Raw genomic sequence first — 18052 nt, forward strand, 5'->3', positions numbered from 1 at the left:
TCACTGGGACCCAGTGACTATTATCTCATGCGGATGTTACCGACATCAGCAATATTATCATTGGTAACCCATTGCAGTATCCGGCCAATCCTTATTGCTGGAAAAACACCCAGATTTTGCCAACCGTGAGGTATATTGCGCTTTGGTAAACAGGCCCCCGTGGATTTTGAACGATGAAATTTTTAAATTAAAACTAATTAAAAAACATTATGACTTTTCTGCAACTGAGCTTATGCTGCATAATGTTTATTATTCTAATTTATTATTCCAATCTTGCTTACCTCTTTTTGCCATTATATTTTCTTTTCCCCTTCTACTGTACAATATATGCTATTGACAGTATAATTTTAATTTGATATTGTGTTTTTAGTCTACAGTTTCCTATCACAGTATCACTCCCACCTCCATCTTACATCTTAACACTGTTCTCCTTTTGTCCCCTTGTCAGTAAGCAATCCAGCCACTCCTGAGCAGTGTCCTGTCATTGGCCCTTATTCTGGTTGGTGCGGTCGAGCCGCATATGCGGCTCCGACCGCACCAGACGAATCCCCGCCCACCATACGGTTCGCCACGGCCGTCCGTACACGGACGGCTGGCGAACCGCACGAAAATGGTGGAGGCGTACGCCTCCACCATGCTGGGAGCTGCCCCCTGCATTCGATGGTCGACGACCATCGAAGGCAGGACCGCACGCCGCGGCAGCTCCCGCAAGCTGAGACCACACGGACAATCGTCCGTGTGGTAGCTTGTATGGGGGCTGAAAGCTGACATCCGGCGACGTCAGCTTTCCGCCCCCATGAGTGGCGTCATGCCCTCATTACCATGCGTACGCCCCGCGTTTGCATGGGAACGCCCATGAAACGCAGGGCGTACACATAGGGAAATGAGGGGATGAAGCCCCTCACGCCCCTATACGCCCCCTTTGCGGCGTCTAAATTTTTAACACGGAGAATTCCCCTGCACATGCGCAGAGTGACCTCTGCGCATGTGCAGAGAGAAAACATCGGCGGTACGGCCGCACGCGGGCCGTACCGAGCCGATTAGAATAAGGGCCATTGTGTTACTTTCCATCCTGTTACACCTAATGAGGTTATCGCTTGGTAGAGTGGAATTCTAGATCAGATCTCACCACAGTTCTTTTCATCGGAGCCGTCACCACAGTCTATAATGGAGTCACATTCTGGGTTTATCTTCTTCACACAGCTTCCATCTGCACATTTATAGTTGAAGGCACCACAGGGAACAGCTGTGTAAATGGTAAAATAAAAACTGAGCATTAAAGTGTGTTGAAGCACCAGGCACTATTTTTAACATCTGAAAAAAGGAGCCAGGTCCAGCTCTGGCTGTCCACACGGATTCTGCTGAAAACGGCCCTCCGAAAATGGCCACCACCTTGGAAGAGACAGATGGGTACTTGTTTCCTAGCACGGTGCCAGCGATTAAAATTGTATCCATTGGGTCCTAAAAAATCGATGCGATCGATGTGATTTTTACATTGGAACCAATGTAAAATGGTCCCTGAGACCTGATTTTACATTGGGCCCAATGTTAAATGCCCCCCAGACCCCAATTTTCATTGTATCCCCACCCTGATGGGTCAAATGCCCCCCCATTGTTAACGCCACCCCACGATGAACGCCAACCCGAAGCGTGGCGAGCGGCGGTGGTACGCGTCCTCCAACCTTTTCATACCCCCACTATCCATGTCGGCGTGGAGATGATTTTATATAGTGTGGCGAGATGATTTTATATAGTGAAGGGTGGCGAGCGGACGCGCAGTACTTCACAGGTATTACGCGTCCCCTCATGGGGCTCGCTTCGCTTGCCACACTATATAAAATCAACTCCACGCCAATGTGGATATTGGGGGTATGAAAAGGTCGGAGGACGCGTACCGCTCGCCACGCTTTGGGTTGGCGTTCATCGTGGGGTGGCGTTAACAATGGGGGGGGGTGCATTTGACAAATTACCCATCAGGGTGGGTATGCAATAAAAAATCGGGTCCATTGGGCCATTTAACATTGTTCCCTATGTAAAATCGGGTCCATCGCATCGGTCGCATTGTATGCCATTATAATGGCATACAATGGACCCGATTTTACATAGGAATTTAACATTGAATACAATGCATTCAATGTTAAATCGCGTCGGTCGCATCCCATGCCATTATAATGGCATGCGATGGACGCGATTTTTTAATTGTCGGGAAAAGGCTAAAAATAGGCCAAAAATTTACTTAAGGTATGCGATGACCCACGATGGGGGTGGGGGTGCCCCGGTGCCGGGGGTACCTGTTGCGCCATCAGGGGAGCGGGCAGGGGGGTCCCTGACAGGAGCCTGCAGTGGCTGTGTATAAAGCTGGCGGCGGCGGGGGGTCCCTGCAGTGAATAAGAAATAACTAGAGCTATGTGGCGGCGCGGGAAGCACTTCTGTTTTCAAAACACTTCCCACGCCGCCGCATAGCCCGGCGTATAGTGCTAGCTATTTCTTATTCACTGCAGGGACCCCCCACTGCCACCAGCTTTATACACAGCCAATCGCGTAACTATAGCACCGCAGCCCCTGCCACCGCGGGGGACGCTGTGCATGTGGGGGCGCCGGGGGCTGCGGTGCTATAGTTAAACCCCCCTCAATCCCCCGCAGCCTTACCTATCGCGCTGGTCCCGGCGGCTCCGTTCTTCTGCTGAGGACCACCACAAAATGGCCGCCCCCATATAGCACACAGTTCTCTGAAACTGTCTGCTGTATGGGGGCGGCCATTTTCTGGTGGTCCTCAGCAGAAGAACGGAGCCGCCGGGACCAGCGCGATAGGTAAGGCTGTGGGGGATTGAGGGGGGGTTTGCATGGGGTAGGGGTGCTTGGCGGGGCGGCGACGGGGGGGGGGGCACCCAAAACGTAGCTATGCCACTGTACACAGCGCTGCAGGTACCCGCGCGACAAGGACACCACTGCAGGCTCCTGTCAGAAGCCAGCATGGACCCCCCTGCCCACTCCCCAGACGGCGCAGCAGGTACCCCCTTTGCACGGGGGCAAGGGGCGAACTGCCACCCTCCAGTGGCCGGCGCCCTAGGCAAATGCCTAGACCTGCCTAGTGGTGGCACCGGCCCTGCCTCTACCATCTGTCAGGGGAGCACAGCGTGTATAGCATTATCAGGAATTGACAGATTCCTGAAACGCTTGTGCGCTTGAAAGCATGTAACCCCTGGCAAGAGCAAGAAACCCCTGGCAATGAGCATTTGACCCCTGGCAACAAGCATTTGACCCCTGGCAACAAGCATTTGACCCCTGGCAATGAGTAAGAAACCCCTGGCAACGAGCAGGAAACACCAATTGGCATACTTATCCAATTGAACACGGTGCTGCAGCCTTAGGAATAACAAGCAGCAGGAGTATTATTATTGTTTAAATCTCTGCATATATTGATTGTGGACACATATATATCCAATTAAACATTATGCTGCAGCCTAAGGAATAACAAGCTGCAATATGGTTTTTGTTTGAATTACGGCATATATACTGTTGAATGTAGTCCTGATTAAATTGTGCCCACCCAGCACATAGTGATTCCGGATAAATGACATGTAAAATCTGTGTACAAAGTGAGAGAGCACATCTTGAAAATTCCCTAGGTATATAGGGGATACAATATATCTTGTAAGATTCTAATTGAAAGATTACGGTATTGAAACTGTTTCAATTTAAATACACTGTTGCTAACCAGCCATTTGTACAAATACTAGCAGGTGCCACATTTGCAGCTAAGCAAGTATGACAGGAAAATTGTAGATTTGTACATATGTATCTATGGTAGAATGTATATACTTTGTTTGTTTTTCTGAATTTTTATTTTTGTTGACCTATGATTAAGATCCCATTATATCAATGGTATATTGGTATTAAGGATTTATGACGGTCAACCTAACACAGAATTAACAAACCTTTAAATACCAGCCCCAAGTAATTAATTAAATATTCGTAGGGACTAAGGCATTTAAAAATTTGCTTTGATATCACACTGGACTTTAAAGCCACATGATCAAAAGCCTTAATATTTAAATGATTGTACACAGCATTAAAAAAATATAAAAACAGAAAACAAAATAAAAATATAAGCATCTTAATTGAGCAACTTCAAATTCGGGATTAAGAGTGCACCCCACCCGAGTTTCTTTTTCGTTTCCAAAGAGCAGGAAACACCAGGTAAAGAGCATGTAGGTAGAACAAAAATTATAATTAATAATTGGGGTGGGGCATAAAAATTTCTTCTTACGCCACTGGCCAGGTTACAGCCTTGCATGTCTGTCCTGCAAATTACCTGTGCTCATTCTCACTGTCTGCAGTATTTGGGCTTATGAGCCGTATTTCCACCAGAATTAGGGACTGTGACTCCACCTAGTATGTTACCAGCCATTTAAGAGCCATTCACAGCATGTTTAAACAATGGAGTAACAAAATGTATATCATATAGATTTGCCACAATTGTTCTTTACTGACACATCGCTACACCCCCTCTTCTCAATAGCCGCAGTATTCCTACTTATAACACAATTAGACAGCCCATTGCCTTTCAGCATACATTCCATTGATTGACTCTATGGCCCTAGGTTTGTCGATTAATTGCACATGGCTCTTATGTACCAGGTCCTATGGGGGCTGTTCTCACATCCTGACCCTTCTCATGATAGAGGGCACACCGCCTGATGTATGACATTTTGGATGAGTGACCACATGTCATGCAGCCATTCTTGTCATCTCGGGGCTTGCCCAGCACCCTCAGAGCTACTGGGCAACACCCAGGCTTTGGGGAGTGGATGAAGCACATTCATTACTACGGTCACCACTGTTCATCATCCAAGGAGGTGACACCAAATTAATAGAGCAGCTTTGCTATATTGGTGTCACCTCTTGGGATGGTGTTCCCTGGTGCAGTCTGCCCCCTCCACACCCTTTATGATGACACTGACTGGAACAACGCAAAATGCTGATAAGCAATGTAGCTGAAAAAGATGCTGAATGCTATTAGCAATGCTGAAGACTTGTAACTGGAGCGATGCAGAATCACAAGGTACTAAGAGCCATGCTAAGCAGAGAAGTTGTACTGGCAAAGGTTGGAGTGCAAAGCCAGGTTTAAGTAGGGTGATCATCTTTATGATAGGTTGGGCAGAGCATGTGACATGCAAGGTAGATGAAATAAATACAGACAGACAAACAATGTCCTGCATTTAATAGAGCCTGCAATCTAGTAGGGAAAGGGTGTAGCTGAGACCAGATAAGCAAATGAGTCTCAGTGTGATGATCATTAAATCATTTAATGGCAGGAGAAGAGGCTGGGGATTGTACAAGTAGTTAGCAGCACAATAGATCTAAGAAAGAGTGAGGGAGGGAATTTCGATATAAGGTTTGAAATGTATGTCATAGAGGAAATGCAATGGTAAATAGTCACCTTCATGGCACTGCTCCTCATCTGTGCCATTCACACAGTCCATAGTACCATCACAGATCTGTGTGGCATTAATACACTGGCCTTCTGGGCACTCGTACTCAGCAGGACACACTGCAGTAAAGGAATCAGAAGCCACATAGCAAACAAAGATGATAATGTTAATGTACAAAATAATGTGAACAAAAAGTGGACATTGTGGGTTCACACAAAAACACTGACGAAAATAATTATTGCACAAAATCGGGGCAGGTCTACTTACCACAGTTTCTCTCATCTAACCCATTGTGGCAGTCCTTAACCCCGTCACATAATGGCACACACATACCGTCTTGTATACAAAGGAACTCCCCAGGACATGCTACAGAGAGGTACAGGTATAATAAGACAACCTTTAGACACCTGTACTGGGCATCGTAACAAAGGAAATAGGATGTTAGGAGGAAATAGGTGATAATAGTGTGACTTACGGTCTGACCGATTGTAGAGGCTGTAGGAGGCTTGGATCCCTGGTCCGGTCAGTGCTCTTATACAGGAAAAGCTTATAGAGATGTTTTCTGATATGCCTTCAATTCTCTCAATGTAAGGTCTAAGCACCCGTAATCCACACATCCTGGAAGTAGCAGTAACATTATTTTGGGTGTCATTGCTATCTGTACATATACTATATGCAGTGTTGAGGGCTAACAAAAAAACCCCAAAACAAATGACAGTTCTCCTGGTAAGTAGATGACAGTGCTGGACGGACCTGGGTTCTCTGAATACAAAAGTACTTCTCAATGCCCATGTTAACAAACGGTACTTTCATTTGGCACAGAAGCGGTCTAGATCATTGGCTCAACCATGATTAAGCCAACCTGCACAAAGTTGACAGGGTCAAAAGGTCAGCAGGGTCAATGGGTCAACATGTAAAAAGTAGACATCTTAAAAGATCGAAGAGTACAAATGGTTGGCACATGTGCTCTGCTTTACCTGTCATGCTTCGGCAAGGTGCCTTGCTCAATGGAAAAAAAAAGATGTCGACCGTATGTGTGTCAATCATATGAATGGGTCAACCTTTTGAATAGGTCGACCTTAAGCATTATCTACCTTTCCCTTGTCAACCTTTTTTACCTGTCAAACTTATATTGACCATATGGGGTTTACCTATCTGTGTACTTAATTACTATGGTCCTATCATCTAGAATCCACGCAGAAGGTCCAAAATATTTCCTTATCAATGCAAGAACCCAGATATTGCTAAACACATGTATGAAATACACACCTACAGATGTAGCGGGATTCATCTTTGCAGGGGATGGCGATGGCGTCGCCATCGCCATCCCCTGCCCCGCCGCCATCTGTATGCCGGAAGGGGACGAGCGCGCACGAGGTGCGCGCGCGTCCCCTTCCGAAGGTGCTGCCCTCGGTCGCCCGGTGCCCACACCGGGCGACCGCACCCCCCGCAGCCTCCTCGGGTCCCCCCCTGCCCCCTCGAGCGGGAGGCGGACAGTAATGCGTCCGCCTCGCCGCCCGGATACTGAGACGCGCGTGCGTGGGGGACGCACGCGCGTCTCAGTCCGATAGCGGCGCCGTGTTGCTGGCGATCCGCCAGCAGCATGCTGCTGGCGGATCGCCAGCAAGGATGAGGACAGATACATCTGTACCCAATCTAGATTATTTGTACACCAAACTGTGTAGATCTTGCTGTATCCTGGTATTTGAAAGTCGAGTTTACTGGAATAATGAAATCTAAAGGTGCCCACACACTCGAAAGATCTGCGATCGTAAGATGTGCGCATAAATTAGCCTTCAAATCTTTTGCCTGTCCTGGACAAAAGATTTCAGGCAAGCGCACATCTTTACCAAAGATTTTTCTGAAGATCCCGTGTGCGTTCCTATGAATCGTTTGTTAAATCTTCTGATCTTTTGTGCAGCACGTAAACTCAGAAGATTCAGCTAAAGATCCACGGGAGCGTGCATCGGACCGATATCGGTCGATTATCGGTAAACATCGGACGATATATCGGCCGATCGGCCCAAAAATCGTTCTAGTGTGTGGGCACCTTAACTTTAATATGCTAAATTAAAAAACACCTGTACAAGCAAAAGTAAAGTACTTTTTTCGGAAATCCTTAATCTAGTAGTATAGGACAATTTTAGATTTAAAACTCTTTAGCTAGGCATACATAGACTTCTATTAAGCAGAGCTTATTGTAGCCACTTATAGTGAATATTACATAATGGGGGTTTTTCTGGTTGATTTGCAAGGCTGCGAGTCCACCAGACCCTGCCCCGCAAATGCCGGACCTCCCGCCCCCCCTTGCAGCGTGTGTTCGCACGCACTGGCTGTGAATGGATATTTAACATAAACATCCATTCACAATCTTTAGATCATTGATAGATGTGGTGCGTGCACGCATATATATATATAAAGTGACTCTCAGGCCACTCGGCACATTCGGGCTGAAATGGGTGGGCAGCTGATATCCGGTGATGTCTGCTGCCTGCCCCGGAGCCCACATCACCCGGCGATTACCATGGGAACGCCCATGAAATGCAGGGCGTTCCCATGGGCGATTACCCCGGCCCGCCACTCTCCACCCCCCTACCAGCCGCAAAAGTTGGGTGCGTGTGCGTGCACACGGCAAACAATCTGTTCAATCTGGCCGTTGTATGCACATGCGCAGAAATGCGAATGCACATGCGGATACGTAAAACATCAAGCTTGCATGCGTATTGGCATGCGAGCATAGGGACCTGAATAAGGCCTTATGTATATTTTTGACATTAGATATTTGAATAATGAATTGATATTTTGAATAAGGTAAGAGAAGATACTAAAATAATAAGAAATTGCATTATCTTGCTTTTTATTGTCTGTTTTGTAAAATTTAGATATCATGTTACTCATGAGCAGTCTCTTGCCTTCCTAGTTGCCCATTATATTATGTCGGTACTTGTGTACTAGCACGGCGCCCATCGCATCGCAGACCATAAGGCATGCAATGGTATGCGATGGTACAGATGGAGCACTGTACATCCTGGCTGGCGGATCGCCAGAACGTCCCCGCTGGCGATCCGCCAGCAGCCTCGCCATCCATTATACTGAGACGCGCCGCGGCGAAGGAATCCCTGTCCGTCTTCCCCTCAGGGAGACGGACAGGGTTAGGGGGGTTAGGGGGGATGCGGGCAGGCGGCGGGGACCCCGGGTTACCGCCGACAAGCCGACGGGGACCCGGGGGAGCGGATGGAAGCGCCGTCGGAAGGGGACGCGCGCGCCTCTCGTGCGCGCGTGTCCCCTTCTCGCCATCGATATGGTGCTGGCGGGGGAAGGCGACTGGCTTCGCCAGCGCCATTCCCTGCAAGGTTGGGACATACTCCATCAATATGCGATGTGATGCGATGTTCCGCGTTGGAGCCCATGTTATACAATTTTAAATTATATACCATCGAAATGTATGGCATATACAATGGTATGCGATTTAAAATTGTATAAGCACCCTAAAGGGTTTTCCCATGTTAAAAGTGGCCCCTATAAGTTAATTAAACGTGTTGGGTGCTTACTATGTTAAAAGCACCCCCAATGGCACCCCCACTATCAACGCCAACCCGAAGCGTGGCGAGCGGCAGCGGTACGCATCCTATGACCTTTTCATACCCCCACTATCCACGTCGGCGTGGTTTTGATTTTATATAGTGTGGCGAGCCCGAATCGTGGCGAGGGGACGCGGAATACATGTAAAGTAATACGCGCCCGCTCACCTCGCTGCGCTCGCCACGCTTCGGGTTGGCGTTCATAGTGGGGGGGGGGTGTGGGGGTGTGGGGGTGCATTTAACATTGTAAGCCCCCATTAGGGTGCTTATACAATTAAACATCGTATAGGGGGCCTATACAATTGAAAATCGCATCGCAGTGCATCGGGTGTATGCCATGCGATGCGATGCGATTATATGTTGTGCGACCTATTATAGTGGGCGCCGTGCTAGTACACAAGTACCATTATGTCTACTGTGCTTGTGCAGGCCCACGCCATGTACAGTACATAGTCAATCTTTGGGAAAATGGTAAATGCATCATTTTCACCATCATTCTACACCAGTGATGCCAGAGAAGTAAGTATAATGTAACAGGCATTTGAATATCACTTAAGTCCATGTTGTGTGCCATTTTCTGTGCAAATAACATATTCACTATAAGAGCGGTATGTATGCATTCCATATTCTATGCAATACAGCCTAAAGGAGCCCATACACGCTCCGTTTTAAAGCTCCGTTCTGTACTTTTAAAGTACACATCGTATCGGATCGCATCCCTAGTGCATGCAGTGTGCATGCACTGCTATCCGATACGATGTGTACCTAGTACAAAAAGTATGTGCAGCACATACTTTTTGTACCGTACTATGTGATGCGCGGGAGCGCGCATCGCATAATACAGAACGGAGCCGGCGAAAACGGAGCGTGTATGAGCTCCTTAACACTTATTTCATGTATAGTGGCACTGGCATTTACTAATACCGTATACATGTAGACATCTGAATATTTACACATAGGACAGCCCTTCCAGTAAGAGTGCACATGGGGGTCACCTTACTTGCTGCAGTGCTTGCTTCTCTGGCTCATCTGATGATCCGATCCCCCGCCATGCGCTGGCCGTTTTTTTTATTTATTTATTTTTCTATTTTTTTTTACACATTGCAGCCTGCACGGATCTGACTGATCCATGCAGACTGGCTATACAAATTCGTATTAGCGGCCATACGTATATACGGCCAGCTAATACAAATCATTACGCCATCAGAGGGTTACAAAGCAGTGGTATTTGACTGCTTTGTAAATTCCCCTCCGGAATGCGATTTTGCATACGGCTGAAACAGCCGTATGAAGTCGTAGTCATTCGTATTAAGAATACGAATATGAAATTTTGTATTCATATTCTTAGTAAATTTCCCCCATAATGTTAGGAATAACTATACATACAGCACCATGTGGAAAGCTGGAAAACCTACTGAATGAAATCAGCTTACTAACCTTTGTAGACCAATCCTTGATTCCAGAAGGTAGCAGAAAGTACAAAAATCATATATTTATTAAGTATAACTTGTGCAAATAGTTTCAAATAGAAATATAGTCATACAAGAGAGCAGGGGGCCCATGTGCACTGCTCACCTTGCACCCGTTGGATCATATAGTCATATGATTCTGAATAGCAGCTGGTCTCATGGCAAATATTGTACCCCACATACATGGGTTGTAGGCCTAACTTAGGGATCGATTCAGTCCTGCTTGCACAGGACCGAATTCGATCCCATCTCCGATGGTGGGGGACTGCGCATGCGCCTAGGCGCTAATGCATCTGTGCAGACCCCTGCAGAAAATTTGGCAGCAGGGATGCTCACACTAGGGATGCACACAATCGTGCACTGCTCAGCAACAGATGGACTATGGGCCAGATTCACTAAGCTTCAAAAGTGATAAAATGGAGAGTGATAAACAACCAACCAATCAGCTCCTGTCTGACATTTTTCAAACAGTCTGTGACATGGTATGTAGGAGCTGATTTGTTGGTTGTTTATCACTCTCCATTGTATCACTTTTGAAGCTTAGTACATCTGGCCCTATACCTGGTGAAGTGCTCCAGAAATCCCAATCAACTCGAATTTTGTAAATCTGAACTGAATCAAAACTCTGCTCAGATCTACCTAGGAGATCTGATCATAACCTGATTTGGATTTTCCTGCAGTACAAAATTTGGATTTGAAATCAATATTTTGGGTGTTAGATTGCAAAAATTGGTACTTGTTTTCTAGAAGGGTTCTGATCTTAGGCATCGCAAGGAAAAAAATTGCGTCGGTCGCATCGCATGCGGCCAAAAAATCGCATGCGATGAGACCGACGCAATTTTACATAGGGAACAATGTTAAATGGCCCAATTGACCCGATTTCACATAGGGAACAATGTTAAATGGCCCACAGACCCCAAATACCTACCCTGAAGTGTGAAATGGCCCCCCCAATTGTTAACGCCACCCCACGATCAACGTCAACCCGAAGCGTGGCGAGCGCAGCGCACCCGCGAGGGGCGGCGGTACGCGTCCTCTGACCTTTTCATACCCCCACTATCCACGTCGGCGTGGAGTTGAGAATAGAAAGTGTGGCGAGCGCAGCGAGCCACCAAGCCCGAAGCGTGGTGAGCGGACGTGAAACACGTTCCCGAAGCGTGGCGAGTGGACACGGATTCCTCGTCCCCTCGCGGGGCTCGCTGTGCTCGCCATGCTTCGGGCTCGTATTCCGCGTCCCCTCGCGGGGCTCGGTTGCTCGCTGCGCTCGCCACGCTTCGGGCTCGGTGGCTCGCTGCGCTCGCCACACTTTCTATTCTCAACTCCACGCCGACGTGGATAGTGGGGGTATGAAAAGTTCGGAGGACGCGTACCGCCGCCCCTCGCGGGCTCGCTGCGCTCGCCACGCTTCGGGTTGACGTTGATCGTGGAGTGGCGGTAACAATTGGGGGGGCCATTTCACAGTTCAGGGTGGCTATTTGGGTTCTGTGGGCCATTTAACATTGTTCCCTATGTCAAATCAGGTCAATTGGGCCATTTAACCTTGTTCCCTATGTAAAATCGGTAATCGCGTCGGTCGCATCGCATGTGATTTTTTGGCCGCATGCGATGCGACCGACGATGGGTGCCCTTATAATGGCATGCGATGTACATGCGATGCCCGCGATGGGTGCCCTTCTAGGAAACAAGTACCCAAAAATTTTACCTTTCTCCTTCAAAAGACACTGCGCTGGTAGGAACCTGTGGGGTCCTGGGTCTGTCATCGCTATCTTAAGACCTTTATAAAGAATTGTGATTGAATAGGAAAAATCAGTACCTGCGATTGTGGATGTTCCATTGTCCTTGAATACATGGTGCAAATGTATACTGGCCCGTCAGCATATATCCTTCAAACCTCAGAGCGACACCATACTCTGCAGAAGGAACCTGATATAGCATGCAGGAACAATGTTACATCGGAAAAATACAGTAGTATTGGTAATTTGCAAAAGAAAAATGTAAAGCATGACTGGAAGTGATATATTATATACCTGTAATATGCCTTTTTTGCTTTATAAGTTCCATGAGATCTTATGCTGGGTACACATTATGGGGGGTTAATCTGGTTGACTCCCAAACCTGTGAATTTTGTAGCTTTACGATTCATTTAAACGCCACCCACACGAATGCCTTCCCGCCACACACACAATGGGCCAACTGTAATGGGTTGCCTTTTTTTTTTTGCATTTTTTTTTTCCTAGCACGGCGCCTGCGATTTTGATTGTATCCATCGGGTCCAAAAAAATCGCGTCGATTGCATGCATCGGAACCAATGTAAAATGGTCCCTGAGACCCGATTTTACATTGGGCCCAATGTTATATAGTGATGGCAATCATACATTACCAGGGAAGTCCAGGAACAGGGCGTTTTCTCCCTCATGGAGAGGGTCAGGTAGGCAAGTATGGTACAGATACAAATATCCAGAAGCAGAAATGATATACTTAAAAAAAAAAACACCGAAGGCTGATTAAGCTTGAGGTGACATAAACTACCTAAGGATTCTGAGCTGCCTGCACTTTAGGTTGTGTGTTTTTGCTAGGGGCTATGATGACCAGTATTAGCCAATTAGGGAGGAGTGGAGGGGTTCCTATAGTTAGGAATAGCCAGGAAGTCAGGTGATTTTCCTCTCTGGTCCGGTTTTCCCCACCCTCCCTCCCTCCCTATTTTTCTATCTTCTTGGCGGCGGTAAAGAACGGTCCTTGTTCAAATGGAAGTAGTATGAGGATAGTTGGGTGCGCTCTCCCGTCATTGATATGTCACTAGCCCATGCCCCTTGGGCAGGGGATGGGCTGCACCATCCGCACGGGTGGGTTGCGTGGGAGAGTTGAACACCAACGATGTGTAAATGGTGTGATGTCATATTACCCCTCTTTTCTCTATGACCGTTCTTTAGGGCCGCCACCCCTTTTATATATATAGTTGTCAAACAATAAATTTGACATTCATATTGAAACGCCAGCATTCGTGTCTGTCTCGTTATTTTAGTGTTAAGTTATATAAGGTTTAGATAAGTTTATTAAAATGTGGGGCATAAAGATTGCCGATGGTAAGTTTATTGATATTCAGATATAAATAACTCTGTTTTTATGACTTTTAGAGGCCTTGTACTTACTTTGATGTTCCAAGTGCATTGTGAATATGGTGGGTAGTAGCTAGGGTAGTAAGGCGTCTTCAGATGGCCCTGGACATGGAATCCTTCCTCCAGCACAATGCTCTGCTCACAGGCTGGTAATAGAAATGGTATTTCCCATTACACGGGTAACTGGACACCAAGAAACACTTTGTACAATCAGGTAATCCGGTAAGCATTGTGAATCATTTCCAATCAGTGCCAGTTACTGTATAAATCAATGACACTCCCTAATAAAGATGCTATTATCCATCCTGTGAGGCATATCTTATATCTGAGGCTTATCTTATAAACAATACTAGAAAAATTCTGAATGTAGAGATGTTCAGCAGATGTAAAGCAGTGTTTGGCTGAGACATAGGGCCCGCCAAATTTGCAACCATCCGATAATTGAATGACCGCGCATGCGCAGGCCCCCCTGCGTACGGACCATGCAAGGGCAAGCCTTCGCTGGCTGAGGGCTCTGACGAAGTCTGTGTGACGAAACGCGTAGGGGCGGGGCCTAGCAACGTTCAGACTGTAGAGACTTTGGAGCCCAGGCGAAAGTGACCGCTCCGGCAGTGGTAACACGGTGTTGAGCACCGTCATTTATGTTTTATCTTCTGCTGTGTTTATATACCGCCACATGTGGTACGTCACCTTAGCCACTGTGGTGAATTGTTCTTAAAAATAAAATTCTGTTATACCTACGATAATTGCACTATGGAGCGCCCGTTCTTTCTGATATATATATATATATATATATAAAGCCCCATATACCTTAATTAGCATTTTAGGTTATTAAGGGGCCCATTTATTTAGGATCCCATATAGAATGCAATCTGGGCGAACTTAGTCGATTTAAATAAAAAATTCATGAAAAACTCATGTCGTCCTTGTCATGTGTCCACCTTTTTCATGTCGACATTTTGACCCTGTCCACCTATTACATGTTTAGCTTTTTCATGTTGACCTTTTGACCCTGTTGTCATTTTATCCCTGTCCACCTATTGCATGTCGACATTTTGGAATAGACCTATTGACTATCTAGATTCTAGATATACCAACGGGAACCAAATTTGGCAATGTAGAAAGTGTCCTGCATGTGCCTACAGTACATTAGAATGACTGACCAGACAGGTCTTACTGGGTCTATGAAAACATGGAATAGTTTTATTTAACCATTATTAATATAAAATTACTCACATGGAATAACATTTATATGACCTCAACCAATAACATATTAGATTTGTTCAGACTATACATTCCAACAAGCACTTTGAGTATGTTGGCCATTAGATAGAGCTGCAAGGTCATGCTGTGCTGGTTTCCAGAGTTACTCACTGATTACATTACAGAAAGGACATGCTTGCACATACTGCGAATTGCTGCCACAGGCTAAGATGCCAAATGATGATAATGTATAAACACTGCCTGTTCTGGTTGGGAGGTTAAGGCAATGTCAGACAGACTCATACACAGTCAGCGAGGTCCTGTGCTTCCCAATTTCTGTCCTACAGTATCTAATGAGGGGATCATTACTAGACTTTGATCTAGACTTTTGGGGTGCAACATTTAGCATCTATTGATGGGTTGTTTGGGGCATGGGAGGGGTGAGGTGTCCCTTGGTAAATGTGACTATAGTTATATATCTGTTTTACACATACTTGCTTACTTTTGAAAACTAGTTCCAAGGAGATTATAGTTGGTAGCAGAATTTTGTAAAGCGCACCATTGTGGGGGCGTGTCATGCTCCACCCAAAGGGCGTGTCTAGTTCCATATATGGAGAGATTGGTAAAAGAGATTGTGCACGTTGTACCTAAAAGCGTGGGTGTGTACAGCTACATCTGAGAGGGATCTTTTAAAATAACTTATATACAAATGCAGATGAGCCCAAAGCAGTTAGTAATGCTGTGTACACACGGGGGAGATATATTGCTCAGCCATATATTGCTGAGCAATATATGTCTGAGCAATATATTGCTCAGTTTCTCCTGTTCATCAGCGACCAGAGATGGTCGCTGATGAAAAAGAAACTGCCAGGGGGAAGCCGGCAGTGGTAATCAGCTGGTCGCAGGAGCATGTTCCTGCGACCAGCGATCACCACAGGGGCAAAAACGGGAGCGCGCACCCGGCGATATATCGCCGGTGCACACTCCCATTGCGGGCAATATGGTCGCTGAGCGACCATATTTCCCGCGATTTTGGACAAAATCGCCCCCGTGTGTACGCACCTTAAGAGCTACTATACTTGGTAATGTGCTGGGAAATGGTGCTGATGATTCAATGTAACTGTATCTAGCTCTCATTCTTTTTTCCCCATAAATGTAACAGTGTAATGTGGGCTAGGTGACATGAGGGAAATTGCTAGACTAATGAGGGAGTCTCCTGCAGAATGCAGCAGGGTAGGCAGCTATGGTTTTACAGAATTAAAGCATTGTAATGAGATTGAAGGGGCTGAGCAGGCACATCTAAGGGCACATTGTTTAGTAGTATTTATACAAGTGTAATAATAATTTGCAGTAGTCCTTTAATGAATGGGGTGCTCAAAGGAGACTGACAACATTTTAATGGGGCTGATTTTGAGTTTTGGTTTGCCTATACTGTGACGCCACTTGGAGCACTACAAATCGATCTACAGTAGATGTCTTTAGATGTACTGTCGGACGCCCCATCAAAACTTGCAATAAACCTATGACAGGCGCAGTTTCTCCATCTGTGTATTGCAGTGCTTGGTAAATGTAAATTCTTCCCCTGTGGGAATTCTGTTTGGTAAGCATCTTCTGCTCAGTCCCACTGAAAGTCATTAATAACTCTCCTACCGGTAATCCTCACTCCCATACCTCCCCTCTGTCCCAACTACCACAGGGCAGTCCCATTAATTAGACATTGTCCCGCTGTCCACTCGCGAGTCGGGCAGGGGGGCAGATTTGGGGAGCAGGTGATCACCTCTGGTCTGCACAGCAGCTGGTGATCACTACATAGCATGCGCACAGCATAGATCATTGCAGGGAGCGCTTGGCATGCTCCAAAAAGACAGAATGGGGTGCTAAACCACACCCCTCCAACAGAGGCCACGCCCATCCACCATAGGTCACACCCTTCTTAAACTGAAGCTCCACCCTTTTTGGGCCATCCCCAATTCACAAAAGAAGACAGTTGGGAGGTATGCCCACACTCCTCCCTCCCAGGGCCATCTTAACATCATTATAGGCCTTTGGCAAAGCAATGCACTGGGAATCAATTAAAAAAAATCATAACATGCTTCTCTTGCAGTCCTGCACATCTCTCTGCATGTTCTTACATACCGCGCAACTTTGGCAGCTCAGCAGGTGGGACGGCGAAATTTTCGGGGGGGGGGGTGGCCTAAGTTGGGGCGTGGTCTATACTCGCGGCTCTCCCGTGAGGCCACGCCCCCATTTTGCCGCTATGGGGGCATGACCAAGAGGCTCTGTGAGCCTCTAGCCATCCCCACAGCCCCCTGGCTGCGGGAATAGACGCTGTGCGCATGCGCAAAGCGTTTATTCCCCGCTGCTTAGCAGCTGACAGGGGGGACTCCTAACAGCCCCACCACACCGCAGGACACTGCCGCCCGCGGGTGGGACAGCGGGACAGGCCCTGATAATCGGGACTGTCCCGCTAAAATCGGGACTGTTGGGAGGTATGTTCTTATACAATGAACAACTGTCAGCCCTCTTTTGATGGATATCTCCAGCGATCAACCAATCAGCATGCTGACAGACAGTCCCTGTCTGACTGCAGTCTTGGGAGGCAGGTAGAGAGAGCTGTTTCACTGCCAGCACCACCCACCCCTGCTTGAAGACCCCAAGATATGTGGGGCCCTGGGCAGCTGCACATTAACATAATTCTACTACCCCTACACCTATGATCTTGTACGTAGCAACGAGAACTTCAATGCACAACGCCAAACCCCCTGCCTATCTCTGACAGGGAGGGGAGAAGCAGCTGGAAACTTCATAGCACAAATTATATGTCATATGGCACATGATCAAATTGATCTATGGTATAGAGAATACTTCTACTTCATTACCAGCTATTGGAAGGAGATGTGTTTAGTTGAAAAGCCAGGGTGCAGGGGTTAAAGTGAGGGGGAACAGGGTGAAACAGTTCCACCACCTCTAATGGAGAGGTGGAATATTTTAACCTCCGCATTGGCGCTGCACAGTAATTTTTACAGAAAAGCATTCTAGTTTGCAGGGGGATGCCAAAAACCCCACCACTTGCTCTGTCTCTGCCAAATGGGGGTAGGGGAAGGGGGGTAATTAGGTGGCATAGAGTAATGAGTTCCCCCACCTCTGCATGACCACTTTAAACCCTGACTGGGTGTGACAACTTTCTATGCAGAGTTTGTAGCACAATGGGAACAAAATACTAAAGAAAACAAATATTTGCACATCTT

The 18052-nt window shown here is 46.9% G+C and overlaps 1 protein-coding gene across 2 annotated transcripts in view; it reads right to left on the reverse strand.

The window, feature by feature from the left end:
• The window catches only part of TMPRSS6 (transmembrane serine protease 6), a 95536-nt gene that overhangs the window by 12844 nt on the left and 64640 nt on the right, over positions 1-18052 (reverse strand). For both annotated transcript variants that reach the window (XM_083156357.1, XM_083156356.1), the window contains 6 exons: positions 13635-13747; positions 12299-12408; positions 5911-6053; positions 5703-5801; positions 5444-5554; positions 1130-1246 (listed from right to left, as the gene is read on the reverse strand). In XM_083156357.1, the coding sequence (XP_083012483.1) occupies positions 1130-1246; positions 5444-5554; positions 5703-5801; positions 5911-6053; positions 12299-12408; positions 13635-13747 (693 nt within the window). The remainder of the gene's footprint in view (positions 1-1129; positions 1247-5443; positions 5555-5702; positions 5802-5910; positions 6054-12298; positions 12409-13634; positions 13748-18052) is intronic.

The sequence above is a fragment of the Crinia signifera genome, chromosome 8 (assembly GCF_055691185.1).
Source record: "Crinia signifera chromosome 8, ASM5569118v1, whole genome shotgun sequence".
Classification (NCBI taxonomy): Eukaryota; Metazoa; Chordata; class Amphibia; order Anura; family Myobatrachidae; genus Crinia; species Crinia signifera.